The sequence below is a fragment of the Vigna unguiculata genome, chromosome 11 (genome assembly GCF_004118075.2).
Source record: "Vigna unguiculata cultivar IT97K-499-35 chromosome 11, ASM411807v1, whole genome shotgun sequence".
Taxonomy (NCBI): domain Eukaryota; kingdom Viridiplantae; phylum Streptophyta; class Magnoliopsida; order Fabales; family Fabaceae; genus Vigna; species Vigna unguiculata.
Window position 1 is genome coordinate 18,268,031 of NC_040289.1, and position 17,575 is coordinate 18,285,605.

At 38.0% G+C, this 17,575-nt stretch overlaps 1 protein-coding gene across 1 annotated transcript; it reads left to right on the forward strand.

Moving 5' to 3' along the window:
* Positions 1 to 798: 798 nt before the first annotated feature.
* LOC114170226 lies at positions 799 to 5,508 on the forward strand. Its single transcript, XM_028055715.1, has 5 exons — positions 799 to 2,412; positions 2,497 to 2,784; positions 2,863 to 4,433; positions 4,794 to 5,146; positions 5,204 to 5,508. Exons 1-5 carry the CDS (start codon positions 799 to 801, stop codon positions 5,506 to 5,508), a joined length of 4,131 nt encoding a protein of 1,376 aa, XP_027911516.1.
* Positions 5,509 to 17,575: the final 12,067 nt, after the last annotated feature.

Here is a 17,575-nt window from a genome sequence, read left to right on the forward strand (position 1 = left end):
GGAACCTTAACGAACCAAAGCCACGAATAGTAATTCCTTTGGATGATAACTGAATGTTGAGATTGGGGTGCAGCGTGACCTTGTCCAGTTGTGTGTGCCATTCTATTCCATTTCAATTCTGTTTTTCCAGCAAATCTAAACCCTTTAGATCCTTTTCCCATTAAGATTCCTATCATTTGGTATTCAGAGCTAGTTAAGGGTTTGTATTGAACAGCAACAAGAAGGTACTAATCTATTTTGCAACGTGCCAATTTGTGTTCTGAATTCTGGAAAAGAAAAGAAATCCAATTGTTATTGTATGTGAGGGCTGCTATAAAAAATTTCCGAAACTGAAGAATATAAGTGCAGCATTGTGTTTGTTCAAAATTGAATTCTGAATTGGCATGGTTTAAGGGCAGTTGCTGTATGTTTTTACAAGTGGTGAATTCTGAAATTTTCAAGTCTGCATTGGAGTTAAAACCGTGACCTAGTTAGTGTGTCTTTGTTTGTGTGGTGTTCTTTGCCTTCTTTTTGTGTTTTGGTGTCTTGTTTTTTGGCCTCTAGTGATAGCATCATTACTATAATTGTTATAGGCGCATTCTGCATTTAGGTAGATCATCTTTGTGTGGCTGAAGTAACCTTGTGACTCTCAAGGATTGAGTGCATCAAGAGTGGTAAAAGGCTAGAGAGAAATTTACATTATTAGTAAAAGCCGAATTGAGAGAAACACTTGAGAGGAAATTATTTGGTGAGGTAGATTAGGTGCTGGATTCTATTTGGCTTAACCTTTTATCTTGTCTACAAGCATTATTTTGTGAGATGGCAGATTCAAACCAAGAAGGAGGGGCAGGCATTAGTCCCATTCAAATGCAAGCTCTTACTCAACATCTTGAAAGATTACTCCGACAAGCCAATGATGAGATACATGAGAGAATTGATAGGTTGGAGAATGATGGAGTAACAAGAAGAGGTGTAAGGAGGCAAGAAACAAGGGTGGCGAGATATGATGAAGAAAGGAGGAATAGGGAGCAGTGGGGCAATCCTCTCCAAGGAATTAAACTAAACATTCCCTCTTTTGCAGGAAAGAATGATCCCGAAGCTTACTTTAATTGGGAGCTCAAGATGGAGAATGTGTTTGATTGCGGCAACTTTGAGGAGGAACAAAAGGTGAGGTTGGCAGCATCCGAATTCTCACACTATGCATTGATTTGGTGGCACAAGCTTCAAAGGGAGAGGCAAGGAGATGGAGATCCACCAGTAGACACATGGGAGGAATTGAGGAGGCTCATGAGGAGGAGATATGTCCCTGCATCCTATCAAAGGGATATGAAGTTTAAGCTTCAAAGAATTACTCAAGGAAGCCGAAGTGTGGAGGATTACCACAAAGAGATGGAGATGTTAATGATCCAAGCTAAGCTTGAGGAAGATCCTGAGGTAACAATGGCTAGGTTCATTAATGGGTTGAATAATGATATCCGTGATGTGGTTGAGTTGCAGGAGTTTGTGGAGATGGAGGATCTTCTCCATAAAGCCATCCAAGTAGAAGAGCAACTCAAAAGGAAGGGAGCTTCAAGGAGAATGGCGTCGTCTTCTACTTATGGGTGGAAGGACAAGGCTAAGAGGGAGGGATATAAGTCATCACCCTATTCGGCCAAGGGAGAGACCAGTTCGGCCATGAGTACCAAGGCCACCAAAGAAGCGGATCCTAAGCCTTCTAAGGGCAATGAAGCTGTACCAAAAAGAACTAGAGACATTACATGCTTCAAATGCCAAGGCAAGGGGCACTATGCATATGAATGTCCTACCAAGAGGACTGTGGTGATTAGAGATGATGGAGGATATTCTAGTGAGTCAGATGCAAATGAAGAATCTGAAGGAGAGGAGGATGAGGATGTTGGACCAGAAATGAACGAGAAGGGATTGTTGATGGTGAGGAGACTATTAGGATCTCATATAGAAGCCATGGATGAAAGCCAAAGGGACAACATTTTCCACACTAGGTGTATTGTCCAAGGGCAACTTTGCATGGTGATTGTGGATAGTGGGAGTTGCGCTAATGTGGCTAGTACAAGGCTAGTATCCAAGTTGAATCTTCCTACCAAGCCTCATCCCAGACCTTACCGTTTGCAATGGCTAAGTGATGAAGGAGAAATTAAAGTGAAACAGCAAGTGGAGGTGCCCATAGTCATTGGGACTTATTCTGATGTGATTTCATGTGATGTGGTGCCTATGGAGGCGTGTCATCTATTGTTGGGGAGACCATGGCAGCATGACCACAAGACCATCCATGATGGATTCTCCAACAAGATCTCTTTTACACATCAAGGAAAGAAGGTGGTGCTTAAACCTTTAAGCCCACAAGAGGTGTGTCATGATCAAGTGAGGTTGAGAGAGAAAATCATGAGAGAAAAGAAAGTTGAGAGTGAGAGCGTGGTAGAGAGTGTGAGTGACGAGAAAAGATCAAACACTAAGAGAGAGGAAAAGAGAGGCAAGGAGAGAAACACCAATGTGAGAGAGATAGCAAAAGAGAGGGAAGTGAGGAAGGTGTTGTTAGCACGGCAACCCTTATATATGCTTGTATGCAAACCTGTTTTGAATACTAACCCTGAATTTCCCACTTCCTTGCCATCTTCTATTTCTTCTATTTTGCAGGAATTCAAGGATGTTTTCCCCTCGGATTTGCCTAGTGGATTACCACCATTGAGGGGAATAGAACATCAAGTGGATTTGATACCTGGAGCCACCATTCCAAACAGGCCAGCGTATAGGAGCAATCCCGAGGAGACCAAGGAGATACAAAGGCAAGTGGAAGCTCTCTTAGAGAAAGGTTGGGTAAGAGATTCTATATCTCCATGTGCTGTTCCTGTGATTTTGGTGCCTAAGAAAGATGGTTCTTGGCGCATGTGTAGTGACTGTAGAAGTGTGAATAGCATTACCATTAAGTATAGGCATCCCATTCCTAGACTTGATGATTTACTTGATGAATTGCATGGTGCACAAGTGTTTTCAAAAATTGATTTGAAAAGTGGATACAACCAAATTAGGATTAGAGAAGGAGATGAATGGAAAACTGCTTTTAAAACCAAATTTGGGTTGTATGAGTGGCTGGTTATGCCATTTGGATTAACTAATGCACCAAGCACATTCATGAGGTTGATGAATCATGTTCTACGAGATTTTATAGGGCATTTTGTGGTAGTGTATTTTGATGATATTCTGATCTATAGTGCTGATTTGGACTTGCATGCTCAACATTTGCATTCTGTGTTATCTGCTTTGAGACATGAAAAGTTGTATGCTAATCTTGAGAAATGCATGTTTTGTCAAGACCATGTGGTATTTCTGGGTTTTGTGGTGAGTTCAAAAGGGGTAGAAGTTGATCAATCCAAAGTGAAGGCCATACAAGAGTGGCCAACACCCAAATCCGTGAGTGATATTAGGAGTTTTCATGGCCTGGCTAGTTTCTATAGGAGATTTGTGAGAGATTTCAGCACCTTGGCAGCCCCCTTAAATGAGTTAGTGAAGAAAAACGTGAGCTTCAAGTGGGGGGAAAAACAAGAGAAAGCTTTCCAAACTCTTAAGCAAAGACTAGTGAGTGCACCCATCCTAGCATTGCCCAATTTTTCCAAATCCTTTGAGATAGAGTGTGACGCTTCTGGCATAGGTATAGGAGCTGTTCTACTTCAAGAAGGCCATCCCATAGCATACTTTAGTGAAAAATTGAGTGGAGCAGCCTTGAATTACTCTACTTATGACAAGGAACTCTATGCCTTAGTGAGAGCCCTCAAAACTTGGCAACATTATCTTTTTCCCAAGGAATTCGTTATCCATAGTGACCATGAGTCTCTTAAGTATCTCAAGGGTCAAGGTAAGCTTAATACAAGACATGCCAAATGGGTTGAATTCTTAGAGCAATTTCCATATGTCATTAAGTACAAGAAAGGGAAAGGAAATGTGGTTGCGGATGCCCTATCTAGGAGACATGCGCTACTATCTATGGTTGAGACCAAGTTGTTGGGTTTGGAAGTGTTGAAGGGGTTGTATGAGGAGGATAAAGAGTTCGGCCAAAGGTACAAGGAGTGTGAAAAGATGGCCAAGGATGAGTACTATAGATTTGAGGGGTTCTTGTTTAGAGCAAATAGGCTATGTGTTCCTCAATCTTCCATTAGAGAACTCTTAGTGAAGGAAGCACATAGAGGGGGGTTGATGGGTCATTTTGGAGTGCTTAGAACTTATGACATCTTGCATGAGCATTTCTATTGGGTTAACATGAAAAAGGATGTAGCCAAACTGTGTGAGTCATGCATTGAGTGTAGACAAGCTAAGTCTAAAGTTCTTCCCCAAGGTTTATACACTCCTCTTCCTGTTCCTGAACACCCTTGGGTGGATTTGTCCATGGATTTTGTGCTTGGATTGCCTCGATCAAGTACTGGCCGAGACTCCATACTAGTTGTGGTGGATAGGTTTTCCAAGATGGCTCATTTTATTCCATGCAAAAAGGTAAATGATGCTAGTCACGTTGCTGACCTTGTCTTTAAAGAGATCATTAGGATACATGGTATGCCTAGGAGTATTGTGAGTGATAGGGACTCTAAGTTCTTGAGCCACTTTTGGAGAAGTTTGTGGGGTAGATTAGGAACTAAGTTGTTGTTCTCTACTACTTGTCACCCCCAAACAGATGGCCAAACTGAGGTGGTTAATAGGACACTTGGTGCTATGCTTAGAGCAGTGTTGAAGCACAATCTGAAACGTTGGGAGGCTTGCCTACCCCATATTGAGTTTGCTTATAACCGAGCTGTCCATTCTTCCACTAATCATTCTCCTTTTGAGGTAGTGTATGGGTTTAATCCTTTATCTCCACTTGATTTATTACCTGTGCCTAACATTTCTGTGTTTAAGCATACTGAAGGACAGGCAAAGGCAGAGTTTGTGCGGAAGCTTCATGAGAAAGTTAAAGATCAAATCACCAAGAAGAATGCGAGCTACGCAAAGCAAGCCAACAAAGGTAGAAGGAGAGTTGTGTTCCAACCAGGAGATTGGGTGTGGGTACACATGAGGAAAGAGAGATTTCCCGAACAAAGGAAATCCAAGTTGCTGCCTAGAGGAGATGGACCATTCCAAGTCTTGGAAAGGATCAATGACAATGCTTACAAGATCCAAATGCCAGGTGAGTATAATGTGTCTCCTACTTTTAATGTTGCTGACTTATCTTTGTTTGATGCAGGTGAAGATGGTTCGGCTTTGAAGAAAGCTGGTTCGGATTTGGAGACCCATCCGGTTCAAGAGGGAGGGAATGATGAGGACATCTCTCACCAACCTGGATCCAAGCTAACCAAAGAAGAGGAGAACTCTCTACAAGGGATAGGAGGTCCTATGACGAGATCCAAGGCCAAGCAAACCAAGGCAACATTACAAAGGCTAATTCTAAATCTCTTAGAAGATGTGGTCAAGGATCCTACACATAAGCTTGTTTACTTGATCACTTGGAAGGATGAAGCTAAGGATGAAGTTGAGCTCCAAAATGCGTGAAAGCAATATTGGTGGCACATAGTGGCATGGAAATTTTTATGTGTTAGTTCGTGTGGCACATAGTAGCATAGGAATTTTTATTGTGTTATTTTAGGGTGTTTTTAATTTAATGTAATGTTTATTTTTGTTAATTTCCGTGTATTTTCAATTAAATGTAAGGGAACTAAGTGACTTGTTCAGCCAAAAAGCCATGTGGCCGTGCTTCTAGAGTAGTGGAGCGGTTATTTTGATAGTGGGGTGGTTACCTTGGTAGCAAATTCAGCACCCTAGACAAAAACAAGGGCTGAACACGTGAACTTCAGTTTTTTTTTTTTTGGATGATTATTGAATGAATTCTCTTTCCATTTTCGTGAAGAATTTGGGTGAGTGTGATGCTCATTGATCCTTGTGTGAATCAAGGCAAAATCCAGCCATCATAGGTGTGAAGCTTATGTGTGGTATACGTGTGGATGGTGTGATGCTATCCTTCATTGTCTTGTAAGTTTTCTTGTTTGAATTCGTGTTACATTGTTTCCCTTGTATGTTGATTACGCTACTCTTGGTCCAGAATTCTTGAATCAATCTTACAGAACCTAATGTCCATAGAACCTTTTTCACGTCAAGCATGTTTACATCCAGGGCCTAATCCAATACGTTCTGAAATCATTTCGTTGCCATTGTTATTTTTCTGTTATGGAACCTTCATTGATCTCGTGCACATAATTCTTAAAGGAACCTTAACGAACCAAAGCCACGAATAGTAATTCCTTTGGATGATAACTGAATGTTGAGATTGGGGTGCAGCGTGACCTTGTCCAGTTGTGTGTGCCATTCTATTCCATTTCAATTCTGTTTTTCCAGCAAATCTAAACCCTTTAGATCCTTTTCCCATTAAGATTCCTATCACACACCATAGTTGGCTCTTTTGCCTCTCATTTTTGTAACCTTATTTGACCTAGTTTCTAGAAGCCAAGGTTAGATTTTTGTAGAGACATCCTTAGGTATCTTTTATTTGCTTAGAGGCCCCTAAACTCTTTTATATAAGGGGTGCTCCTAGACATGTAAAAGGGTTGAGCATGTTGAAGTAAAAACACTCTTGTGTCTCAACCATTTGTGAGAGTTTCCTCCCTTGGGAGTGAATATTTTTAAGCCTTATCTTGCATAGCAAGTGGCGGCACACATCCACTCATCTTCAAGGTTGCCATGGCTTCTAACCTAGCCTTGTAGTGGCGTGCTTCTCACATTTTTACCATTTTATGTTTTCTTCTTCCTTTAGTTGTTCTTGGGTTTTCTATGGTTTATGTGATTTCCATTTCCTTTTTGTTTTGAATCAATCCATCATCTTCTTCTCTTGAGCTTTGTGAAAGGAACCTTCACATCTAGATAGCTTGCTATCTTAATGTCCAGTGGGGATTTCACTTAACTTTCTTAATCAACTCACACCATATTCAATAATCTTGAAAGGAAACAAGTTAATCCTTCATCATTTGGTATCTAGAGCCTAGGTTATCTTGAATATGGTGTTTTTCATGTGCTAACCTTGTTTTGTTGTACCTATCTTGGTATGGTTCAAATTCACTTCCATGACACACAAAAATAGTGCTGGCAGAAAAAATTGGCGATTTTAAAACATTAAACTGCACCAGATCAGCGGTCCAAAAATTACGTTTTTGGTGTCAAAAGAAAGCTCTTTGAGTCTAGTTTCCAGAAAAAAAAAGAACCAACGCATTTGGAGTTCTGTGGAGAAAGTTATTATCAAAGTAGTGAGCAAAGGTCAGATCTGCCAAGAATACGTGAATCAGCGTTTTCAGGTTTTGTTGTGGCAGTTTGGCTACGGTTTTTGCACCTCTTTCAGCTCCTAAATGTGGTTGGATAACATGTCTTTGGATGCTTAGTCTTTGAGCCTCAAATCCATGAGTTTAAATGCATGATAGCTACATGTTTGAGTGTTTAAATGTGCCTAACTTTTGCTTGAGTCATATGTCATATGTTAGCTTGAAGTTTTCTTATTCTTGTTTTTCCAAGTATTTGAATCTTGCTTTCACTTTATGTCTTGCTTGATGTATGCTCCATGAAATTGATTTTGGCCTAAAAGTTGAGGAACTAAGTGTCCAAGCCACCTAAAACTCTTTCACACCATTTTATGAAACTAGTTGTGGAAAGAAGAAAATTTTGCACCAATATTTGCCTAAAAACCGAGAGCAATGTTGCTCCTTGGTGAACTAAAAGTGTGTTTTTCACTAGGTGTTATGCTACTAGGTTTTCATAATTGAGAATTGCGTGATATTGGCTAATTAGTTCCATGCTTTAACTTGGTTATGATCTTTCTTGGTGTATGCATGATTTAAGACTTGAAGATGTTTGTTAAGTATTTTCCATAGAGTCTTTAAAATGTGCTTTTTCTTGTTTTAGTCTTGTTAAAAGTTTTGTCTCAAACTTTTCTTCTTTAGAGTTTAGCTTTCCTTGTTTTTGTGCTTTTCTTGCTTGTCACTAGGTGTTCTTTGTTTTGTCTTAGTAGTTTTCTTTTATTGAAACTCTTGGGATTTTGTGGCCGAATCACTTGTCATGCATTTGAAAGGTTTTGAACAAGTTTTTAAAAGTGTTTGCTTCACTCCTTTGGAGGAGCTTTGAGTGTAGCCTTGCCTTATTACTTTGGGAGAGTGATCTAAACACTTGGGTTACAATTTGGGTTGGAATTGGTCTCGGTTTTCATGTTGTCTAACCCCTAATTCATTTATTTTGTCTTGGCTTTGAGTGTTTTGTTGTAGGAATCATGGCAAGTTCAACAAATGCACCTACTCCAAACAAAAACAATACATTGATGAGATTACTTCGGGATTTGGAGTTGTCTAGGAAGGAGTCCTTTGAACAATTGAGAAAAGAAGAGGAACAAAGTGACCTAAGAATCAAAGAGCACATTCAAAGGCTTGAAGCTAAAGAGCAAGAAAGAGAGGCTAGGAAAAAAGGGCATTCTAGGCGCAACCCATCACAAGAGAAGCAAACTCCAAAGATTCCTAAGTTCTATAGAGGAAGTGATCCCAAAGTCTTCCTTGATTGGGAAGCTAAAGTTGATCAAATTTTCAATGAAAATTATGTAAAGGATCAAACACAAGTTGATCTAGTAGTTTTAGGATTTTTGGAGTATGCCAATACTTGGTGGCATAAAGTTTGTAAGAATTATGACCAAGGGCCACCCGCGGCTTCTTGGATGGACATTAAAACTCTTATGCGCGCTAGATTTGTTCCTCCCTCCTATAGGAAGGAACTCATTATGAAGCTCCAAAGGGTTCACCAAGGTCCTATGAGTGTAAGTGAATACTTTAAAGAATTAGAGTCTCAAATGCGTAGGGTTGAAATAAAAGAAACTAACAAAGAGAAAATAAAAAGATTTGTGAGTGGTCTTAGGAGAGACATAAAAGACCAAGTAGAGTTGTATGAGTACTCCACTATTGAAAATGTTTTGACACTTGCCCTTGGGATTGAAATTCAATTGAAAAGAAAAAGAAGGGCAAAGAAGAGTTACTCACCCAACCACTACTGTAGTCACTCATGGAAGGGAAAGGATAAAAAGAAACATGATAAGTTCCCTTCTAACTCTCATCAAGAACCACTAAGTAAAAGTAAGTCTCCAAGTGATCACATTCACCATTCCACTTCTTCAAGATCAAGTTCCATTAAATGTTTTAAATGTTTGGGTTATAATCACATTGCTTTAAATTGCCCAACCAAGAGGACCATGATCTTAAAGAAGAGTAATGATGTTGAAAGTGAACACTCATCTCCCCATTCTCTTTCAAAAGAATCTTCTTCCTCTAGTAAAACTAAAATTTTTGAGAAAGACCCTATGTTATTAAGGCGCATGATAGGTCCAGATCAAAGTGAGCTTGAGCCAACTCAAAGAGAAAACATTTTTCAATCTAGATGCAAAATTAACAAATGGTTTGCTCTCTAATTATTGATGGAGGAAGTAGTACCAATGTAGCTAGCACAAGGTTGGTGGAAAAGCTTAGCTTAGAGACCATTCCTCATGCTAAGCCTTACAAGCTTGCTTGGATAAGTAAAGAGGGAGATATAGATGTCAATAAACAAGTCCTAATTAACTTCTCTATAGGAAGCTACAAAGATGAGGTGCTATGTGATGTTGTTCCCATGGAAGTCACACATATCTTACTAGGTAGGCCATGGCAATTCGATAAACAAACTTTAAATGATGGCCATACCAACCAATACATTTTCTTCAAAAATGGGAAAAAGACAACTTTACTACCTCTATCACCTCAAGAAGTTAATAAGGATAGAAATATAATAAGAAAAGATAAAGAAGAAAAACAAAAGGAGCAAGCTTTCACTAAGCTGTTACTTGCCTACAAAAAAATTCTTCAAAAGCAAGATGTACATCACCCTTCTTTCTCTTCCCAAGCCAAAAAGGAAGGCCCAAAGCACAAGCAAGAGAGGAAGCTTGTTCATAGTGCTTTATTATGCATTTGGTCCGTCGATAACAAGCAAATTCGTCAAACACAATGCATGGAATTATTTATTGTTACATATCAAGGTGGGGTACTGTTGCCAAAAAATGTTATCGACGGATTGCAAACGTTGGAAAGTAACAAATATCAAGTTGAATTTGATCCTTGAAGAAGAGAATTAGTTTCAACTTGTGAAAAAATAAAAGTCCTTCACAAGATCATAATAAACTTACATTAAAACTAGTGTCTTAAGATTCGGAACAAATCTTCTCGAAGAAGGAGGGTATGATGTGAATTGCTTATGGGTCAAATGGAGGATGACTAATGCGCCGTGTGGATGCAATTTTTTTAATTTAAATAAGGGCCCAATGCTTTGTAAATTGGGCTGACCAAATTGTGTTTGTGTTTAACCAATTAATGGGCTTTAGTTTTGCTTTATCTTCAAGTTGAAATAAGGGTCCATATGCCAACTTAGGAACCAAACTTTGGACGATCAAGAGGACCTTTGCTCAAATTTTGTGGATGACTTTTGGTAGCCTTAAATTCAGTTACAATCAACCATTAAGTAGCGGAAAGTTATTAGCTTGAGTGGATCATTAATTAATAGCTTTAAGCGGGATGATATTGAAATTTATGTGTCTTTTGTAATTCTGATGGTTAAAGCTCCTATATAAGTTGAACCACTTTCATCAACGAAGGCAGGCTGAGTTTTATTCAGAAAATAAACGAGTTTTATCTCATCTATCTTAGTGAGAGTGATTCTCCAAAGTTCTTCAGTGATTCAAGAATCCATGAGTTTAATAAAAGGTCCTTTATCCCTTTGTGTGTTTCAACTCTTAGGATTATCTTGCATTCTTGGAAGTGTGATGTCTATCAATTTCCGTTCCATCTTCTTTTATGTTTCCATTTTCTCGTTTTAAATAATTTCTCAAATTTCATGCTTGTTAGCATTCCAACAATGATGGATCAGTCAAATGAATCGAACGTTGTGGATTCACATCATTTGGTATTCAGAGCCTGGCTATCTAGATTTCGAATAGGAGAGGAAGTTTGTTATACAAAGTGTTTAACCGAAGGCCATCCATGTTTAGTTGCATTCGATTACGGAAGCGAAAACAATGTTGTGAGCCAAAGATTAGTGGAGAAACAACAGTTACCAGCAACCTTTCATCTGGATCAAGCATGGATCAAATTCAGTACATGGCAATGTGTGAAGGAAGTATTATGTGATATTGCTCCCATGGACTCTTGTCATCTTCTTTTGGGATGGGCATGACTTCGTTTTAAAACACTTCATCTTAATGAACGTTCCCTTTATTTGAGGCATGAGGGACATCAAAAGAAGTATAAATTTATGACACTGAGACAAGTCAGTAAGGATCAACGTAGGCTGAAGGAGAAAACAGAAAAAGAAAGAATAGAAAGAAGTAATATAAACTGCAGAAGGAAGGGAAAATAAAGAGAAAGAAATGGAACTAGAGAAAGTTTATTCGTTAATGTTTTTTCTTCTACAGTTTGTGATGTCATTTTACAGGAAGGAAAGGATAAGCATGTGAATGAAACACACCAACTTCCATGTTTAGAAAGGAAGCTTGCTCATAGTGCTTTATTATGCATTTGGTTCGTCGATAAGAAGCAAATTCGTCAAACACAATGCATGGAATTATTTATTGTTCAATATCAAGGTAGGGCACTGTTGCCAAAAAATGTTATCGACGGATTGCAACCGTTGGAAAGTAACAAATATCAAGTTGAATTTGATGCTGGAAGAAGAGAATTAGTTTCAACTTGTGAAAAAATAAAAGTCCTTCACAAGATCATAATAAACATACATTAAAACTAGTGTCTTAAGATTCGGGACAAATCTTCTCGAAGAAGGAGGGTATGATGTGAATTGCATATGGGTCAAATGGAGGATGACTAATGCGCCGTGTTGATGCAGTTTCTTTTATTTAAATAAGGGCCCAATGATTTGTAAATTCGGCTGACCAAATTGTGTTTGTGTTTAACCAATTAATGGGCTTTAGTTTTGCTTTCTCTTCAAGTTGAAATAAGGGTCCATATGCCAACTTAAGAACCAACCTTTGGAAGATCAAGAGGACCTTTGGTCAGAGTTTGTGGATGACTTTTGGTAGCCTTAAATTCAGATACAATCAACCATTAAGTAGCGGATCGTTAGTAGCTTGAGTGGATAATTAATTAATAGCTTTAAGCGGGATGATATTGAAATTTATGTGTCTTTTGTAACTCTGATGGTTAAAGCTCCTACATAAGTTGAACCATTTTCATCAACGAAGGCAAGTTGAGTTTTATTCCGAAAATAAACGAGTTTTATCTGATCTATCTTAGTGAGATTGATTCTCCAAAGTTCTTCAATGGTTTAAGAATCCATGAGTTTAATCAAAGGTCCTTTATCCCTTTGTGTGTTTCAACTCTTAGGCTTATCTTCCATTCTTGGAAGTGTGATGTCTATCAATTTCCGTTCCATCTTCTTTTATGTTTCCATTTTCTCGTTTTAAATAATTTCTCAAATTTCTTGCTTGTTAGCATTCCAACAATGATAGATCAGTCAAACGAATCGAACGTTGTGGATTCACATCATTTGGTATTCAAAGCCTGGCTATCTAGATTTGGAATAGGAAAGGAAGTTTGTTATACAAAGTGTTTAACCGAAGGCCATCCATGTTTAGTTGCATTCGATTACGGAAGCGAAAACAATGTTGTGAGCCAAAGATTAGTGGAGAAACAACAGTTACCGGCAACCTTTCATCTGGATCAAGCACGGATCAAATTCAGTACATGGCAATGTGTGAAGGAAGTATTATGTGATATTGCTCCCATGGACTCTTGTCATCTTCTTTTGGGATGGGCATGACTTCGTTTTAAAACACTTCATCTTAATGAACGTTCCCTTTATTTGAGGCATGAGGGACATCAAAAGAAGTATAAATTTATGACACTGAGACAAGTCAGTAAGGATCAACGTAGGCTGAAGGAGAAAACAGAAAAAGAAAGAATAGAAAGAAGTAATATAAACTGCAGAAGGAAGGGAAAATAAAGAGAAAGAAATGGAACTAGAGAAAGTTTATTCGTCAATGTTTTTTCTTCTACAGTTTGTGATGTCATTTTACAGGAACGAAAGGATAAGCATGTGAATGAAACACACCAACTTCCATGTTTAGAAAGGAAGCTTGTTCATAGTGCTTTATTATGCATTTGGTCCGTCGATAAGAAGCAAATTCGTCAAACACAATGCATGGAATTATTTATTGTTCAATATCAAGGTAGGGCACTGTTGCCAAAAAATGTTATCGACGGATTGCAACTGTTGGAAAGTAACAAATATCAAGTTGAATTTGATGCTGGAAGAAGATAATTAGTTTCAACTTGTGAAAAATAAAAGTCCTTCACAAGATCATAATAAACATACATTAAAACTAGTGTCTTAAGATTCGGGACAAATCTTCTCGAAGAAGGAGGGTGTGATGTGAATTGCATATGGGTCAAATGGAGGATGACTAATGCGCCGTGTTGATGCAGTTTCTTTTATTTAAATAAGGGCCCAATGATTTGTAAATTCGGCTGACCAAATTGTGTTTGTGTTTAACCAATTAATGGGCTTTAGTTTTGCTTTCTCTTCAAGTTGAAATAAGGGTCCATATGCCAACTTAAGAACCAACCTTTGGAAGATCAAGAGGACCTTTGGTCAGAGTTTGTGGATGACTTTTGGTAGCCTTAAATTCAGATACAATCAACCATTAAGTAGCGGATCGTTAGTAGCTTGAGTGGATAATTAATTAATAGCTTTAAGCGGGATGATATTGAAATTTATGTGTCTTTTGTAACTCTGATGGTTAAAGCTCCTACATAAGTTGAACCATTTTCATCAACGAAGGCAAGTTGAGTTTTATTCCGAAAATAAACGAGTTTTATCTGATCTATCTTAGTGAGATTGATTCTCCAAAGTTCTTCAATGGTTTAAGAATCCATGAGTTTAATCAAAGGTCCTTTATCCCTTTGTGTGTTTCAACTCTTAGGCTTATCTTCCATTCTTGGAAGTGTGATGTCTATCAATTTCCGTTCCATCTTCTTTTATGTTTCCATTTTCTCGTTTTAAATAATTTCTCAAATTTCTTGCTTGTTAGCATTCCAACAATGATAGATCAGTCAAACGAATCGAACGTTGTGGATTCACATCATTTGGTATTCAAAGCCTGGCTATCTAGATTTGGAATAGGAAAGGAAGTTTGTTATACAAAGTGTTTAACCGAAGGCCATCCATGTTTAGTTGCATTCGATTACGGAAGCGAAAACAATGTTGTGAGCCAAAGATTAGTGGAGAAACAACAGTTACCGGCAACCTTTTATCTGGATCAAGCACGGATCAAATTCAGTACATGGCAATGTGTGAAGGAAGTATTATGTGATATTGCTCCCATGGACTCTTGTCATCTTCTTTTGGGATGGGCATGACTTCGTTTTAAAACACTTCATCTTAATGAACGTTCCCTTTATTTGAGGCATGAGGGACATCAAAAGAAGTATAAATTTATGACACTGAGACAAGTCAGTAAGGATCAACGTAGGCTGAAGGAGAAAACAGAAAAAGAAAGAATAGAAAGAAGTAATATAAACTGCAGAAGGAAGGGAAAATAAAGAGAAAGAAATGGAACTAGAGAAAGTTTATTCGTCAATGTTTTTTCTTCTACAGTTTGTGATGTCATTTTACAGGAACGAAAGGATAAGCATGTGAATGAAACACACCAACTTCCATGTTTAGAAAGGAAGCTTGTTCATAGTGCTTTATTATGCATTTGGTCCGTCGATAAGAAGCAAATTCGTCAAACACAATGCATGGAATTATTTATTGTTCAATATCAAGGTAGGGCACTGTTGCCAAAAATGTTATCGACGGATTGCAACTGTTGGAAAGTAACAAATATCAAGTTGAATTTGATGCTGGAAGAAGATAATTAGTTTCAACTTGTGAAAAAATAAAAGTCCTTCACAAGATCATAATAAACATACATTAAAACTAGTGTCTTAAGGTTCGGGACAAATCTTCTCGAAGAAGGAGGGTGTGATGTGAATTGCATATGGGTCAAATGGAGGATGACTAATGCGCCGTGTTGATGCAGTTTCTTTTATTTAAATAAGGGCCCAATGATTTGTAAATTCGGCTGACCAAATTGTGTTTGTGTTTAACCAATTAATGGGCTTTAGTTTTGCTTTCTCTTCAAGTTGAAATAAGGGTCCATATGCCAACTTAAGAACCAACCTTTGGAAGATCAAGAGGACCTTTGGTCAGAGTTTGTGGATGACTTTTGGTAGCCTTAAATTCAGATACAATCAACCATTAAGTAGCGGATCGTTAGTAGCTTGAGTGGATAATTAATTAATAGCTTTAAGCGGGATGATATTGAAATTTATGTGTCTTTTGTAACTCTGATGGTTAAAGCTCCTACATAAGTTGAACCATTTTCATCAACGAAGGCAAGTTGAGTTTTATTCAGAAAATAAACGAGTTTTATCTCATCTATCTTAGTGAGAGTGATTCTCCAAAGTTCTTCAGTGATTCAAGAATCCATGAGTTTAATCAAAGGTCCTTTATCCCTTTGTGTGTTTCAACTCTTAGGCTTATCTTCCATTCTTGGAAGTGTGATGTCTATCAATTTCTGTTCCATCTTCTTTTATGTTTCCATTTTCTCGTTTTAAATAATTTCTCAAATTTCTTGCTTGTTAGCATTCCAACAATGATGGATCAGTCAAACGAATCGAACGTTGTGGATTCACATCATTTGGTATTCACAGCCTGGCCATCTAGACCTGGAATAGGAAAGGAAGTTTATTATACAAAGTGTTTAACCGAAGGCCATCCATGTTTAGTTGCATTCGATTACGGAAGCGAAAACAATGTTGTGAGCCAAAGATTGGTGGAGAAACTCCAGTTACCAACAACCTTTCATCTGGATCAAGCATGGATCAAATTCAGTACATGGCAATGTGTGAAAGAAGTATTATGTGATATTGCTCCCATGGACTCTTGTCATCTTCTTCTGGGATGGGCATTGCTTCATTTTAAAACACTCCATCTTGATGAACGTTCCCTTTATTTGAGGCATGAGGGACATCAAAAGAAGTATAAATTTATGACACTGAGACAAGTCAGTAAGGATCAACGTAGGCTGAAGGAGAAAACAGAAAAAGAAAGAATAGAAAGAAGTAATATAAACTGCAGAAGGAAGGGAAAATAAAGAGAAAGAAATGGAACTAGAGAAAGTTTATTCGTCAATGTTTTTTCTTCTACAGTTTGTGATGTCATTTTACAGGAACGAAAGGATAAGCATGTGAATGAAACACACCAACTTCCATGTTTAGAAAGGAAGCTTGTTCATAGTGCTTTATTATGCATTTGGTCCGTCGATAAGAAGCAAATTCGTCAAACACAATGCATGGAATTATTTATTGTTCAATATCAAGGTAGGGCACTGTTGCCAAAAAATGTTATTGACGGATTGCAACCGTTGGGAAGTAACAAATATCAAGTTGAATTTGATGCTGGAAGAAGAGAATTAGTTTCAACTTGTGAAAAAATAAAAGTCCTTCACAAGATCATAATAAACATACATTAAAACTAGTGTCTTAAGATTCGGGACAAATCTTCTCGAAGAAGGAGGGTATGATGTGAATTGCATATGGGTCAAATGGAGGATGACTAATGCGCCGTGTTGATGCAGTTTCTTTTATTTAAATAAGGGCCCAATGATTTGTAAATTCGGCTGACCAAATTGTGTTTGTGTTTAACCAATTAATGGGCTTTAGTTTTGCTTTCTCTTCAAGTTGAAATAAGGGTCCATATGCCAACTTAAGAACCAACCTTTGGAAGATCAAGAGGACCTTTGGTCAGAGTTTGTGGATGACTTTTGGTAGCCTTAAATTCAGATACAATCAACCATTAAGTAGCGGATCGTTAGTAGCTTGAGTGGATAATTAATTAATAGCTTTAAGCGGGATGATATTGAAATTTATGTGTCTTTTGTAACTCTGATGGTTAAAGCTCCTACATAAGTTGAACCATTTTCATCAACGAAGGCAAGTTGAGTTTTATTCAGAAAATAAACGAGTTTTATCTCATCTATCTTAGTGAGAGTGATTCTCCAAAGTTCTTCAGTGATTCAAGAATCCATGAGTTTAATCAAAGGTCCTTTATCCCTTGTGTGTTTCAACTCTTAGGCTTATCTTCCATTCTTGGAAGTGTGATGTCTATCAATTTCCGTTCCATCTTCTTTTATGTTTCCATTTTCTCGTTTTAAATAATTTCTCAAATTTCTTGCTTGTTAGCATTCCAACAATGATAGATCAGTCAAACGAATCGAACCCTGTGGATTCACATCATTTGGTATTCAAAGCCTGGCTATCTAGATTTGGAATAGGAAAGGAAGTTTGTTATACAAAGTGTTTAACCGAAGGCCATCCATGTTTAGTTGCATTCGATTACGGAAGCGAAAACAATGTTGTGAGCCAAAGATTGGTGGAGAAACAACAGTTACCAGCAACCTTTCATCTGGATCAAGCATGGATCAAATTCAGTACATGGCAATGTGTGAAGGAAGTATTATGTG